At 44.1% G+C, this 15,652-nt stretch overlaps 1 protein-coding gene across 1 annotated transcript; it reads right to left on the bottom strand.

Moving 5' to 3' along the window:
• Window positions 1-1,896: 1,896 nt before the first annotated feature.
• Window positions 1,897-14,135, bottom strand: Stc1 (stanniocalcin 1). Its single transcript, XM_005373704.2, has 4 exons — window positions 13,809-14,135; window positions 11,699-11,841; window positions 10,859-11,070; window positions 1,897-5,005 (listed from the first exon to the last, which is right to left on the bottom strand). Exons 1-4 carry the CDS (start codon window positions 13,924-13,926, stop codon window positions 4,735-4,737), a joined length of 744 nt encoding a protein of 247 aa, XP_005373761.1. The 5' UTR covers window positions 13,927-14,135; the 3' UTR covers window positions 1,897-4,734.
• Between the last annotated feature and the right edge of the window lie 1,517 nt (window positions 14,136-15,652).

The following is a 15,652-nucleotide window of genomic DNA, read 5'->3' on the forward strand; positions in this document are numbered from 1 at the left end:
AAAAAAAAAAAAAAAAAAAAAAAAAAAACAAAATGATACTTGAAGACATGTTGGAGGTGGGAGTATAATCTCCCACCACCATTAGGGGTGTTGGCATGAACTGAGTAATAATAGGTTTGTTGAGTGCTCACTAAACTATTCTGAGGGCTCACTACTATTTTAAATGCTTTGTATGTAACACGTTTCATTCTTAGTTACTGTTGCAGGTAAGACCTGTTTATTCCTCTTCTTGGAGATATTTTCATAGGTAAAAACTAAGATGGGAAGAGGTCATGATCTCTGTTCAAAGCCACAGTGATAACTGAGGTACTAGGATTTGAACTCAGGTCTTAGAAACTCCAGGTCTAAGTTCTGAGCACTATTCTATGTAGCCTAGTGTACAGCCTTTCTACAGAAATAAATATTGACAGAAGATGTAGGATAATAATAATAAAAAAATAGTGTATCATTTTTCCTTGGTCAGGTCAGGGTAAATCAAATGGAACACACTTTTGGCCCTAAAGTGACAATCCTTGTTGTATTTGTTAGGTGTTCTATGCATATCTGAGCTTGGGAAAATGCAGTTTGGAGTGAGAAATGAAGAATATTGAGAACAATGTCCTCATTTGGATTTAAGTTCCGTTATGATTTAGGTCTGAGGCTCAAGAGCCTCCTGTGTTTGGACTGGGTCATGGGGTATGTGGGGGTCCTATACCAAGTGTGCTAAATATGCTACTGTGAGGTGGAGCGTGGCTGGCGGTGGGTCACTGGGGCCGTAACCTGGAAGTGCACACCTCCCGCCCTCAGGTGCTTCCTTTGCTCCCTGCTTCCTGGCCGCTATGATGGGAGCAGCTATCTTCCACCAGACCCTTCCACCATGTTATTCGTATGTCTGAGCCTGTCAATCATGAACAGGCACTTCTGAGACTGTGGACCAAAACAAACCTCTTCTCCTTTCAGCTGTGTGTGTTGGGTACTATGTCCCAGTGACAGAAGAAAAGTGATTATGACAAACTATAAGAAGAACCCACTAATTTAAAAAAATATATATTGGTGCTCTTGGAAAAACTACAGCACACAAGCTCCTCTTCTTTCTAGACTGAACACCTGAACACCCTTCTAGACCCAGTCATCACTCTGATGTGACTGGTTGGAGCATTTTCTGAGATGCAGCGTGCTTGTTCCTCTCTCATCTGCCCATGATGATAGTTGCTACTGATTGAGCTAACCATGCACCGAAGATGTCATAAGCAGTTCACTTATGTCCTTATCAGAGTTCTATGGGATCACTATTATGATTTCCATTTTACAGAGGCAGAAACTGATGTGATTGAAGATTAAGTAAGTCATCATACATTAGTAAGTGGTGGAGCCAGAATTCTAATCCCATGGCATTCTGACCCCAAGGTAGCAGGGTAGTTTTTTCCCCTCTTGCTATGCTTTCTAAATTACTTAAAGAATGGTGGATGCTATCTTTGTTCTGGGGTCACACTGGTGACCAAGCACAGCCTGTCTGCTGGGAGCTTCCAGTTTAGGAAAAGGGTATAGGGGAAGTTCTTCTAGAAAGTGATACCAACATCGACTAAGACCTGGAAGGAAGACAGTGTGATCCTTCCCAGAGCTGTCTGTGTTGCTGGAGCATGGGGGTCACTGACAGAGAAAGTGCGAGGTTGGATTGCTGAGTAGTCTGCAGATCACAAAGCTTTTTCCAGCTTTGTAAAGGAGTCTGGATTTCAGTTTTTTCATGTGGGCAATGGGAGCTACTGAATGGTTTGAAAGAAATTTGCAAGATGTTGTTTTAAACTATATTTCTTTACATGTTGACACTTATTGTGGCCTTCAAGAAAACTAATCTGCCAGTGACTTCATGCTCATTCAAGAAATTGTTAAGGAATAACAATGAAAGACATAGGGGAGGGGAAACCAATAAAACATAACACTTTATTATCATTATTTTTATCTTAGAAGGAATTCACCAAAGGCTTCATATTATGCTATGGCATCTTTAATTATAAAAATAAGCAAATAAAATAACTTGCATCTGTCATTACCATGATATGTTTCATAACCTTTATATGCACATGGAGCTTAAAAATGTAATTTAACAATAAATAATGACATATACCAGATATGCTCACTGTTTATTCCAGTACTCAGCCAAAAACCTAAATATCATTTAAATTATAAATACATAATGCAAATATAATGGCACAAAAATATCTAAAGTGCAACCAAATCACGAAAGAGAAATCATGCAACTGGTCTAGGTCAGCCCCCGAATCACTCTGTGCCACAAACACAAGACGAAGCTTTGGAAGTTTTAGGAAGAGTTGGAGGGAGTGAGGAGGGGGAAAGAGAAGCAAAAAACTAGCAACATTGTGAGAACTGCTTCTTTCTGTATGTGTAAATATATGTATTGTAGGTACATATATAAATATTACTGTGGGGGAGAAAAGGGGGTACCATGGTTTGAAGAGGTCACAGCAAAAAAGAAAAAGAGACAGAGACAATCTACTGGACTGAAATAAGAGAGAATTTTGCTAGGAATCCTCATGAACTACTTGTCACTTTGGGGTCCTGGGTTAGTGGGTTTGCAAAATGGACATGACACACACACTTGATTAGCTTTTCTGGTTCAGAGAAGTCAGCCTTGCCTGGGGTGGGACGTGGGGGAGAAAGGGGGTATCTAACTTAGAATATGCTCTACCTGATTTCCAAGAGGCTAAGGCAGTGTCCATTTGTCTGGGGACCTGGGGATGGGACAGTTCTGAGTATAAAAACGCCCTTACAATCTGATGTCAGCACGCTTAGAGGCTATATGTGGGGACAAAGGCAGCAGCGTTTGTACTGCTGCGGCTGCTGGGTCTGCTGCCCTTGATCTTGCTCCTTGAGCAGCACGGTACTGGTTTTAAAGGCTTCGTGGTAAAGTTGTATTGCTTTTCATTTTTCTGGAGAGGTGCCCTCCCTTCTCCCACCAGGGTCCTTCTCACTCGACTTGGTCAAATCTTGAGTTTAGCCTAGTGAGAGTCAAGCACCAATGGTTTCTACCCAAGCGAGTTTGGAGCGGCCCCTGCAGAACTAACCCTCCTCCCTCTTCCTCTCTCAACTTTGACCTTTGGTGGGCAGTGACGCTCATAAGGGACTGTGGGTTCAAGGACAGTGACCCTGAGAAACGACTGCTGTTCATAGATAGGTTAGTCATTTGGCTTTGGTGGTCGCCATCTTGTAAACATCACGGCAGAAATGATCAAACCACCAGCTCTTTTTCCCTCTTTCTTTCTATCTTTTTTTTCTTTTTTTCTTTTTTTTCTTTTTTTAGACGATCCTACGGAGATGGTCCAGCTGCCAGGGCTACTTTGGCAGGCAGCGTGCTACAGGTCAAAAATGTAAGAGGAATCTATTAAGGCTGGACAGCCCAGGGTTATATCTCCTCCCTCAGCCCCAAGTCCCCCGGACTGAAGACCCAAAGGCTCACTGACTCATTCCTGATTGATTTAGTGGCCAATCTCCCACCCCATCATCATCTGCCAGAGTGCCAGGAGCTGATGAAAGATGGCGAGTTAAGAACTGCCACTTCCCACGGTACAGTCGGTCTTATCACGCGAAGTGGTCCAAGCCCAAAGGGGTGCTCTTTTTGGTTCCTGTAATTCACAGTTGGATATGACAGAGCTGTTTCAGGATAAGTCTAAGTCAAGTGTAGCCTCTGGGTTGAGGTGGGCTGGGAGATTAACATCTTACCTGGGGTCCTTTAGATAAACCTGTTGGTTTTTCCTATCTTGTATAGGCCCATCTTAAGTTTTGATGTTGAGTTAAAACTACTTCTACCCCCTTAGTTATAAAAAAGGCCACAAGGAGCATTTATGTGGATATCTGGAAGTGAGATAATTATTCCATTCCCAGGAAAAGAAAAATAAAGCTAAGTTACAAAACTAAATCTATATGCAATAAAGTTATTATATACTGCTTTGTTAAGCAGAGTCCTCTGGAATTTATGTACAGTACATTAGTTTTCAGCTATTTATATTCCACAGTTAGACCTTAAGATTCTCTGGTTTTAAGACAATTGTTAAAGATACTTTTAAAGCTCTGAGCAGTTACAGTACATAAAGATGTTAGCTTTTTGTTTTTCATTAGATGCAAGAAGATGCAGGCTCAAAGTCTGGTTGGAGAGCCAGGCTTGAGCAATTTGGTAAATGTGTCGGAAAGGAAATTAGACATTGGAGGATCAAGACCATAAGACACTAGCTCATTAGAGATCAAGAATTCAAACATGACATTCATATTCGTCCATGGCCAGCACAGATTCATAACACGAATTCCATTTAACATCTTTATGAGCATTTAAGACATGCATTTAAATAAAGTTATTTGTATCTGCTAACTCTACTGGGGCAACCACTCTAAAGGGCTCCACATTTTCAGATTACAATGACTGGGAAGATACATGAATATTTTGTGTTTGAGGGTAGTTGGAGGGGAGCTGGGAAAGACATCGCTAGAGGAAGGTGATGAAAGAGGGTACGTTCTCCTGAGGAGAGACAGAACGTTCGCACATAATCTGTTTGTGGAAATGCTGCCATTGAGAATGTTGGCATATTGATTACAGAAGCCTAGTTTCATGCAATTTTCTTTAAGGGGAATAGAAAATAGGAACTACTTTAAAAAAATCAAACCAGGCACAGTACACTCAAAGTTGGTGTATCAACACCCCTAAAATGATACTAGTTTGGTGAGGCTGTGAGTACCTCTCCCTGGTTACGCACTCTCGTGAGAGGTACGTTTGATATGGGAGGGAGAGTCCCCCTCACCTCTGAGGTTCCTGAGGAGGACCTTCAGCTTCTGCGGCTCACTGGTACGCCTCCTGTTGAAGTCAGCTCTCGGGTGTGTTTGGGCACAGTGGTCTGTCTGCAGGATGTAGAAGAGGCTGGCCATGTTGGGCCCAATTTTCTCCATTAGGCTGTCTCTGATTGTGCTGACGGTGTCTTCGTCACATTCCAAAAGGCTTCGAACGAGTCTGTTGTAGTATCTGTATTGGGAAAGAAAGTGTGCATGACAGTCACTCATGAGAACAAGGTAAGATCCGGGCTTTCTTTTGGTCTTTATGCAGCCAACACAAGTCCCCAGTGGTCGAACTGTGCCAACATAAATAGCACATCAGCTGAAAGTGGCTTTTGCTTCCTACCTCAAACAGTGTTTTCTTGGTCTAGGTGACATGCTCCCCGGGTTTACCATGCCACACAAGACAAATCCGTCCTCCTATTTAGAGTTTAGAAGATTTAGACCATGCTTGGAATAAAAGGCTGACTGTGTTGTTTGAAAATTTTTAGAAACCCTCTAAAATAGGCATATTGATCCAGGAGACCATTTAGTTGGGCTAAATGGGGCTACAGAGACCATTCGGTGATTGATTCAACTCTTCTTTTGTGGAGAAGAAACTAAGAAGAGCTGGAGTGACTTGTCCAAGATCATACAATAGGTCAATGACAGAAGTGGGACTTAGTCAAACACAATCAACGCAAGAAGGTGAACCCAACACTCAATGCTGATATTAACAATTATTGCACTTGGCCCTACAGTTATCTTGATGCTTCTTTGCAGTTTTTTCTTGGTGGTATATGTACTTATGCATATGTGCAGATAAGTACATTTTCAGACTGAACTTTTAAGTTCCTGTCTTCTGTGGCTCAGGGACTTTTCCACAAACCCTAACCTAGTGTTGGTAAAGTCTATTGACTGACCTTACTTTCAGATCTCCTCCAAAAGTCTGCTGCAGTGAGAAGGCCAAAGGCTAGGCAGTGAGGATATTTAAAAGGAAAGATGAATGGTTTCTAAGTGTTTATGCTTCTATACTTCCATGAGAATGTTTTCTACTGTTTGGTCTTTTGCTGGTCTGTTTCTCATGCAGGCATCTTATAGCTACTTGGTTTCTGTCACAAAGGCTAGCATCTGATAGTGGGTTTGTTTCCCTGACCAGGTTGAAAAGTTATCAGATGTAGGATTTGTGCCCTTACTGTTGGTATCCCTTACCTGTAAGTGTTGTGAGGTAAAATGCTTACTCACTAAAGATTTTTAAATTTATTTTGTGGCCACTGAGGAAATCTAATTTTAAAAACATAATTCTCCCCAATGATCCTGATTTGCTAAAGACTGATCATGTATAGATCTGGTAGATGTCACACAAAGAAAATCTTTGCATCTGCTGAACACTACTTTCACCTTTGGAACAAATTTTTTAAACATCCCAAATAACGCAGCCAAGTTTTATGGCTGAGAAAGGATTCAACCGTGTAATAATCAGCGCATACAAATGTCTTGTGATGCTCTCTGGGGAGATAGATCTGGTATTTTCCGACTTGTGTTGGTATGCATCTGTTCCATTGTGAGGTGACAGTTGTCAAAATCCATTAGCTCTATGTTTGCTAATAGGAAACTGCCCTGATGACAGTGACCTGCTGTACTTATGTGGGAAGACCCTTTCCTCAGAAGAGCTGGAGGATCTCTAGGGCCACAGGATCTTCCAGGAAAAGAAACCTATTTATTTTTAACTCACCTCCTGGAGCACAGGATCAAACATCTTTCCAGAATAACTTAACCCCCAGAGAGGTCCTTTCAAGGATGTACAGTAAATAGAGTGGAACGCGGGTAATGAGGCAGAGCACTTGCTCACCCCTCCGTGGTACGAGAATGATGGTGGGGACCGGAAAGGAAGCAGGGTCTGGGTTTCAGACACAATCTTATCCTATCATGAATCCCTCCCTCCAGGGGCAATTATATCCAGCTGTGAGTGAAGCTGGGATTCTCTGGCACATAGGAACATTTTCCAGCCCTTTGGAATTATGGAGCACATGAGTCAAGTAGCATTTGGATGGAAGAATGGGGAGAAAACTGGTTTTGGAAAAATTGAGAATAAACAGCTCTGTACCAACAGCTTTAGACATCTACATAGACACACAGGTCTCCAGGCAGCTCTTAACTCCTGCACTCTGTCAGGATCCAGGTTCCTTGGATCACTGTGTCTATTTCAGAGGGCAAGTGGCTCCTAGACGACAGTGTCCAGTAAGGACTTTATAACTTAGAAGTGAACTCTTCTACTTCTAGAAAGTTCTGTTTATGCCAGGTGAACCCCCACATGGGCTGGAAAATATAATCTTTCCTTAGAAATAAGCAGAATGAATAGGAAGTTCTTTCTTCTTAGAAAGAATTAAAAGTACTTCTCTGGCTGCAGAAGGTTGACATACCTTAAAGAAATTAACCTCTCTAGCCAACCTGGCCACTTTAGGGCCATATGTTCCCTATGTCCGCACTGTGTCAAAGTGCTTGCTTTCTTTCTCCTTAATATTCCTTTCTCTGGTGCCCTAGCCAGGACACTTAATTTCTTCTTTCCTGTTTACCATCTTTGCCAACCTGACTGCTCTTAGTGACCCCACACCCCCCATCTACTCCTGCTCTTTTCTTCATGGAGCTTTGACAGCCCAACATGACAGGCTAGGAGAGCCCCTTAGGAATAGAAAGTAGTCCAGAACTCCTTTAGCAGCTCTTCAAAGGCTCAAAAATTTGCCAGGTTGCCTTACCACTAACACAGTTAACCCTGTTCCTCTTTATGAAGGCTGGACAATAGCACTGACCTCTGGAACTCTGCTGGTCGATGAGACAGATCTTTCCTCTAGGTCACTAAGTGAAATAGGTTATTTTTAGAAGTTGTGCCTCTAGCAAGAGTTGACTTAACCACTGTCATTTATTGAGTACTCTGTTGTGCCTTACAGTTACTATAGCTATTGGGAGGATGTGCCTTTTCTTTTAGAAAAGAATGTGCACAAACTGAATTGCTGACCACCATGGTGCATATATATTCAATTATGCTTGTATTCTATTTCTGGGTTGTGGATATTTCTTGCAGGCTTTTTTGGCTGCCATTTTTGAAATCAAAATAACTTGGCTCAAGGCCATGTGAATTCTGGGCCCAATTCAGTTACTTACAAGCTATGTGACCTTCAGCAGGTCACTCCTTGCTCTGAGCCTTCATTCTTTAACCAGTAAAATGAGGCAATTAGTCTAGATAACAGTTTTCTTCAGCTATGACATCCTATACTTCCAGGGATTCAATACATATTTTCCTTCGTGATTTAACAAAAAATACTGCAGCTCAGGTGAAGGTCCCTCTTTGCAGGGAGACTTAGGACTATTTAAGAAGATTCCTTTTGTGGGGGCGCAGGGGATGTGCGGCAGTCAGTGGTTTAAAGGTTCTGATTCCTTAGTCTGGAAGGACGTTTTTTAGCATGTTTCTTATCATTTTGAAAATAAATTTCATCCTGACTTTTTTTTTTTTCATCTTGGTGAAGAATAAGATCAGATATTCTCCATAGCTACTGTTTCAACCATGCTTACCCAAATATTCACATACTGCCTAGGAACGTTCTGTGTGAGAGTTTATAAATAGTCCTTTGTTTCCCTTGATCAATATTATTCTTCTGTTTCCTGTTCCCTATCCTTGCCCTAGAGGGTTGGACGCTTGTGTCAGTTTTCCCACCCTGGAGCTGGGTTGGTCTAGTTGGTTCCCAAGTTTCACACCACCCTGCCTGCTTGATCAATTCTGCCTGCTTCCTCATGACTGAAGGTACAGTTCGCCAGGGGGACACTCCAACTGTATTTTCTGTTTTAGGTGCATTTCTGTCATGGAAAATCCCTTTGTTCTGCCTCCTGGTCCAGTCACAGGCTTTTGGATTCTCCTAGGCCCAAATCTCATGCTAGATAAGTCACAGGAAGGTGGAATGAACCTGTAACTACTTCCTTTTGCAATTCCTTGCCAATTGGCACCAATTTAATGTGTGTCTATGGTGGGACAGAGGCTGGGAAACCAGGATGTTTTAGGAGAGTGGAGCTTAAATAGAGCAAGTCAAGCCCAGCATGGAACCGGAAATCTCTCCAGTCCTGAACAGGAATAATATTAGCCTGCTGAAGCAAAATACTTGGAGAAAGGTAAGAGCTACATAAAAAATTCAGGCCTTCATGCACTGGCTATATTTTCCCCCAGTGACCTTTTTCTATGACATATGAGTCCCATAAGATGAAAGATGGAGATGAGAAAACTTTATGACAATTTTCTAAGGATGTTGAAAAAAAAGGCACATATTAAAAAGAAGAGTGGTGTGGTGAAGAACTTTTTCCTAGGTAGAGTGGGAATCTCCCATCTAACCTCTGCACCCTCCTTTGTATAGCACACTTTGCTTCATAATAGGAGATCATGGAAAGATTATTTCAGTTGAAGTAGCAAGATCAATATTGTCTGGAAATTTGTTACAAGCCATATTGTAGATCATATTTGTCCAGGATATTTAAGGTTCTAAACTTGCAATGATGACTTTGTTAAACATATCCCTTCCCCCAAGTACTGCACAAACACATCCTTCTTCCTTAGCCATAGTCTAATTAAGAATTCTTCCTTTCATTTCCTGATGGTGAAGGGAGTTTCCAACAATTAACCAGGTCATCCCCCATGCTATGCAACAAGAGTCTTCCTGGGAGACTTTTTAAAGCCAAAGTTGCTGAAAAGAGACAAGTTATTTGAGAGAGAGGGTGGAGTTAATTTCCCTGTTCTAAGAAAATTGGTTAGAACTTCATGATAGAGTCACCCTTCCATGGACCAGGTAAATGATTTGCATAAATGAACTTGTGGTTTTGCAGGGCAATAACATGTAGTTAAGAGTGAATCAGAAATTGTTATGTTAGAGCCTTTAACTTTTATGTAAGTTAGGGAGCCACTTTTCTGGTATTCCATTGCATACATACACATGACTAAACCACTCCTAAGCCATTTTGAAGAGCGATGCAGGCACTTGGCTAGGAAATTTATCAAATAAGCCTGTGATAACTCTCAGAGTATTGGCATAGCATAGAATTGGTTTTTGGGACTATGTGCAGATTTTGTGGAGCATCAAAGAATCACAGAACTTCAGGACTGGGGAGTCAAATTTTAGGCCAGGGTGCACCATAGTAGGTTAAATTTGACCAGCGTGCATTGCCTGTGCCATCCTCCATGCCAGCCCTACAGCTCCCTTAGTTCTTGCTGGAACCTTTTTAGCCCACTCTCAAGGGCCCAGGGTGCCAGCCTTCTTAAGTCTGGAGAGTTCAGTCCTTGCTGGGAAAGACAGTGAACCCAAGGCACAGCCAGACATGTGGCTCGGATATTACAAGTTCTGTGGCTTTGGGTCAAGTGAGATCAACTAAGATTTGAATGGGACCTCTGTGGCCACCGAAATTTCTTCCTGGGCAATCGTGGACTGGAGGGATGGGATAACATAAGACGTGGAAGGAGCCTACCAATGGTCCCATCTAGCCCTTTTACTTTTTGCAAAGAAAACCTGAGACTTAGGAGATTAAGATGGCTTAAGTTCTGGGTTAGCCAGAGAAATACCTGACTGGGATAAGAACAGATTTGAAACAATACAGATTTACAAAAAGTCTGCATTATGACATTTCACCAGTTTCTTTTTTTATCATGGCCAGTTATACTGCTGCACAGTCATGGTTTCGGCCAAATCTTATGTCTTAAAAAGTGGTTTCCAGAAAGTTCGTCCTTTCCTTTAGGCTTGTGGCAAGAAATGAACAGAGAAAATGCACCCAAGGATGCCGCAGATGAAGCTTGCTGGTAGCTGCATGCAAAGACTTTTTCTCTAACAGTAGGGGGAAAAATCCAAGCTGCTTAAACTGTCACTACCAATCACAAACATATTTTCCTGCAAAAGCTGGGAAGTCTGCAAGCTAAAATAAGAGTGTGACTGTGGCAATGTAACCCTCCTTCCAAGACTGGCTCTGTCAGCTACCCCCCTCCCCTCTCCTCCCGTCCGCTCCCCTGCCTGCAGTGAAGGGGTTGCATCCGTACCTGTTGGAGTAGTGACTGGGCAGCTGCACGACCTCGGTGATGGCCTCTGGGTTCCGCTTGGCAATGCTGCACACGTTTAGCTTGCTGTAACACTCTTCCTGGACCTCGGCAATCATCCTCTGGAAAGTGGAGCACCTCCGAATGGCGAGGAAGACCTTGGAGGTGACCCCGTTGGCGATGCACTTTAAGCTCTCTTTGACAAAGGCTTTTCCCTGCAGAGGAGAAGGCAGGATGGGAGGCAAAGCTTTAGCTTGACCTGGTGAATGAGGACAGGGTGTACAACCTGGGGGGGGGCACTTCAAGGGGCTCACTTGGGCAGCTATCATGGCCATCTGCATATTCCTGCCATGAGACAATTGTACCCATGGTGAAGAATTTTTCTTAAATTCCCTTCCCATTAGTTTATCATGTGAATTGGACTCTGGAGAAAAGATATGAGATCTGCTTGAAAATTGTCATAATCCAGCTCTATATCCTTGATTTTCAATTGATAATTCAGGTTACAGGCTAGTATGCCGGATCATACAGTAAGAACTTCTTTGTTAGAAGAACATTTTTCTTTCCTTTTCAAGAGGAAAAGCTTTCCTACTCATTACCCCGCCCCTTGCAGGCCAGCTTCTGACAGCTCCTTCCAGTCTTGGGAGTGGGGGTTGGGAGTCTGGCCAAAATAGGGTGTGTGTGTGTGTGTGTGTGTGTGTGTGTGTGTGTACACACCCTAAGAAGGGAATTTCATGTAGGGAAGTGGAAAGCAGGCTGATTCCCTGGACTGTTTCCTAATCAATAGTCCAACACTAGGTTACAGACAAGCACCAAGGAGAGCAGGGGTCAAGGCCTTATTACCTGAGTGTCAAATTTAGCAGCGCTGTACAAGAAGGATTTGCAGATGTCGTACATCCCATCTGTGTCACAGGTGGAGTTTTCCAGGCATGCAAAAGCCCCACAGCCAACCTGCAGAGCACTGTTGAGGCAGCGAACCACTTCAGCTGGAAGAGACAAACATCCAGTCTGGGTCAGACAGAGAGGTGCTGGGTGGGATCAAGTGGGTGCAGACAGAAAGTTCAAGGACAAAGGATCAGAAGAACTTATCCTAGAGGTCTGTCCTGAGGGGCATCGGATGGACCCGTCTGAAGAGGAATGGGGAGGGAAAGGGGGATGGGCAGGACCTTTTGCCTCTCAGAGCTTGAGCACTAGGAGGGCAGGGGATGCCTTCTCCCTAGGAGATGCGTCTTCTCTGTCTCACCATTGCATGTGCTTGGTGCCCGGACAAGGGAGGTTAGACTCTGAGCAGTGTGCAGCGATTTCCAGCCTCTCTGCAGAATCAAAGTTCATCGCTTGGCAGCTGAAAGCAGGAGGAAGGCAGCAGGCAGGGGCTAGTGGTCAGATTTAGGAGGTGAGAGGGGCAGGGAATCTACCTGGCTTCTAAAAAATACACTCCAGAGTAAAAAGCATGGAATTACAACCCAGAGAAGAATTTGCCAGGACTCCACCTGGAGGGACACCCTTCTGATTTGGGTTTTTTAGCTTACCGTCATCCTGGCAGAAAGGAATCTGATCCATTCATGTTCACCCCCACCCCCAGGACAGTGCTTAGAGGTATGTATAATCTCTCATATTAAAAGCTTTTTTTTTTTTTAAAGAGAGAAACACAGGTGTGCAGTAACAAGGGCAAGGCACCCCTTGTGCAAGACTGGAAGAAAACCACAAAGAACTTGCATGAGCCTTTCTACATTCTGGATAAGATCTCCCATAAAAGTAATTTCTCTCCCACAGAAGGGGGGTGTTCTGGCAGGCAGCTCGACAAGAAATGATCTGTAGCCTTCATACCGTAGGATTCTTCTCCGAGATCAAAAGCCTGGTTCAGTTAGGTTTCCCCACCCCCTCCCACCACCCGCAGCCTCTGGGATATTACAAGTCATTTCCCTAATTATATATTTCCACGGGTTCAAATTATAACTTTGCTTTAAGCAGTTTTAATATGCATTAGGGCTGCTATTGTTTTAGGCAAGCTCGAATTGTGAATCACGGCATCTCTATAGCAACTAAGTACAAAAGGAAGTAAGGCAAAAGCCCTCCTCTCCCTTAGGCAGGGACCTGCGCTCTTCCAAGGGGAACGTCGTCGTCTGCAGCATTTTGACACCTGCGATCCCATCTCTGCTGACAGTTAGGGGAGAGAGGGCAGGAATGGAAGTGGCGAGAGTGGGGCGGGAGGAGTCAAGGGGCAGAGGTGTCAGCGCAGGCTTCTTCTTGCCTCTTTTCCTTCAGAGGCCAGGGGCAGACGCAATTAACTGCTCCGGAGTCAGGGTGAAAGTAAGACCTTTCCCTTGGAGAAACAGCTGCTTCATTTCACAAGTAGTCTTTTGCAAGGGGCTCCTGGCCATCGGGCTGCATGCAGAGTGGATGGAGCGAGGGAGCTGGGAAGGAGGAAGAGAGGCAGGGGTGGGTGTTGGGGTGGGCTGGGTAGGGTTTCCTCTGTATCCGCCCTGGATTTGTCAGACTGAAAAGGGAGCTTCTCTGTGTGTTCTCTAAAGAGGCAGAGACGTCAAGTTATAGGGTCTTAAGGGGGAAGGGGGAGGGCCGGCATCAGACCAGCTGTGTCTCACCTTAAGACCGGCTTCTGGAAAGTATAGAGAGTGCTTTCAAGCATGCCAACATTCAAGCCTTCCCCGCCCCCTCCCCCCCAGAGGGTACGTGCCAGATTTCAGGCAATCAGGCTAGGCTTATGCAATGAAATACCCTCAGCACAGCGCCCAGCTTCTTCGTTAGTCGCATGCAGTTTATTAAACAAAGGAGCTCCACTTCCTAAGGCTATTGGATTACACTGGCAGTTTATTGCCACCAGGCACGAAGCACATTTATTATCAAGATCAGCCGTCACAGACACAGTTGCAAAAGTGAGAGGCAAATGAGGACAGCTCTTTGGGGGAGAAACCGGTCCTGGGTTTGCGCTTACCTGAGTTCTGAGCTGCCACTCGGGATTTCCTGGGGCTCACAGAGTCATTCTGCTCCGCCTCATGGGTTGCAGAAGCACTGATCACCAGCACCAGAAGCACTGCTGAGTTTTGGAGCATTCTCTGAGAAGTTTCCGCTAAGTTGTTGGGTTTTTTTTTTTTTTTTCCTCCCCCCCTTTCCTCTTTCCCTCTCCCGGCTTGAGTGAAGATGTGGATCTGGATATACTGAGAATTTGATGAGGATTGTTTGGTTGCTGCTGATGCTGTTTCTGCGGACACGGCTGCTCCTGCTGTTTCTGTTGCTGCAGTCTCTGCTTCTTGCACCTCTGGCTTTTGCAAACTGGGGGCCTAAGAGCTGCACCCAGGGATTTTATAGCCGTTCTTATCTGTCCTTTGGATCAGGGACCAATCACGTTCCTCAACTGGCCTGGCTAGCCAATAGGAGGGCACGCTATTTCAGCTGGAGCTTTTTGACTTCTTAGAAATATTTTCCAGCAAATTAAAAGTACCTGCTGCCAATGTTTTACGTGTGTGTGTGTGTGCGTGTGTGTGTGGCTGCGTGTGCAGAGATGTGTGAAAAAGCTATTTTCATGGAATCAAGGGATAACTTTGATGGATGGAACGGAACGAAAAGCATATGAAAATTTCTCCAAGGTGCCTTTTGAAATGTATTCATCTTTAAGATGAACTAGCTACTGGGGGAGAAATGGGTAGCGTGGGTAGGGTGGAGAGGTGTGATCTCTTTGGATGAGAATTTAACCTAATTACAGCAGTTTTACTCTAATTTTAACAGCGTGCACTCTGCGTTGTAAGCTGTGTATGTGTGTCACATCCCCACCTCTCTGCGTGCACATGTTCACATGTGCTGCGCACGTACGATGCATGCTGCAGCCTGTGGGCATCCTGAGTTCTCACATTCACAAGCCTTCAGGGAGGGATGCACGTGAGGTGAAAGAGCCATGCGGATGGTGATGTGGTAACTCTGAGCTGGGATCCCAACTCCCTGATTGATCAGCTCGATGGTCTTGGTGGAGTCCTTTTCTCTTGCTCTCCCTCAATTTTCAAATCTGTAAAATGGGCACACTGGGTGCTGGCATTCCTTGTACCACCCAAATGATGTGGGTGTGATTCCCTAGTCACATACATTACAAGTCTCCGTCTTTTCAGTCACTGGCAGAATTTCAAACTCTAGGAGTGTCCATTAGTGTTGTAGGCACACACACACACACACACACACACACACACACACACACACAGACGTCCTACTCACACCACATTCAAGACAGACATCGTGAATGCCTGAGAATTAATAAACTGTGTATTCAGGCTCAGCTACTTCATAATCACGTTGAAACAATAAGCTGGTCAAAGCAAGACTAAACCTGCTGGGTAAACCAGTTCATTTCTTGGGGGGTGGGGAGGAGGAGGGTGGGGGTTGGGTGGGGACTGAGAAAAGGGATAGGGAAAGAGCAGAGAAAATGTGTAGGAGAGAAAAATGTGTAGGAGAGAAAAATGATAAACTCTAGGCTTAATGGGAAAATTACAGTGAAATCACAAATCATGCCCAGTATAGCAGCTCATATTTTCTTATAAGTGGGCTGCAGGCAATACTGCGGCTTGTCCGTAACTTGTGAAGGAGGTTAACGATCCATGCGAGGACTTCTTAGGGCAGGAAGGTGGTCATTAAAGGCTGGGGTGAGGTGAAGGGATTAAACAATAAAACCTTTAAAAAATGTTGAGAAGGTAAATGCGAAAGGGCCATTGGTGGTTCCTACAGACTTGGGCAGATTGATCTGGCAAAGAAAATGGAGCCAGTGACTACAAATCTTCAAGCCTTCAAATACGG

Source organism: Chinchilla lanigera, unplaced genomic scaffold (genome assembly GCF_000276665.1).
Source record: "Chinchilla lanigera isolate Chin_1 unplaced genomic scaffold, ChiLan1.0 scaffold00002, whole genome shotgun sequence".
Classification (NCBI taxonomy): Eukaryota; Metazoa; Chordata; class Mammalia; order Rodentia; family Chinchillidae; genus Chinchilla; species Chinchilla lanigera.

Bases quoted from the DNA above. Each gene is read 5' to 3' on its own strand.
- Stc1 (XM_005373704.2), bottom strand. From the start codon at position 13,926: ATGCTCCAAAACTCAGCAGTGCTTCTGGTGCTGGTGATCAGTGCTTCT. The intron at 11,842-13,808 runs GTAAGCGCAAAC...TGTCTCTTCCAG, and splicing joins AGTGGCAGCTCAGAACTCAG to CTGAAGTGGTTCGCTGCCTC. The intron at 5,006-10,858 runs GTACGGATGCAA...TTCCCAATACAG, and splicing joins CCCAGTCACTACTCCAACAG to ATACTACAACAGACTCGTTC.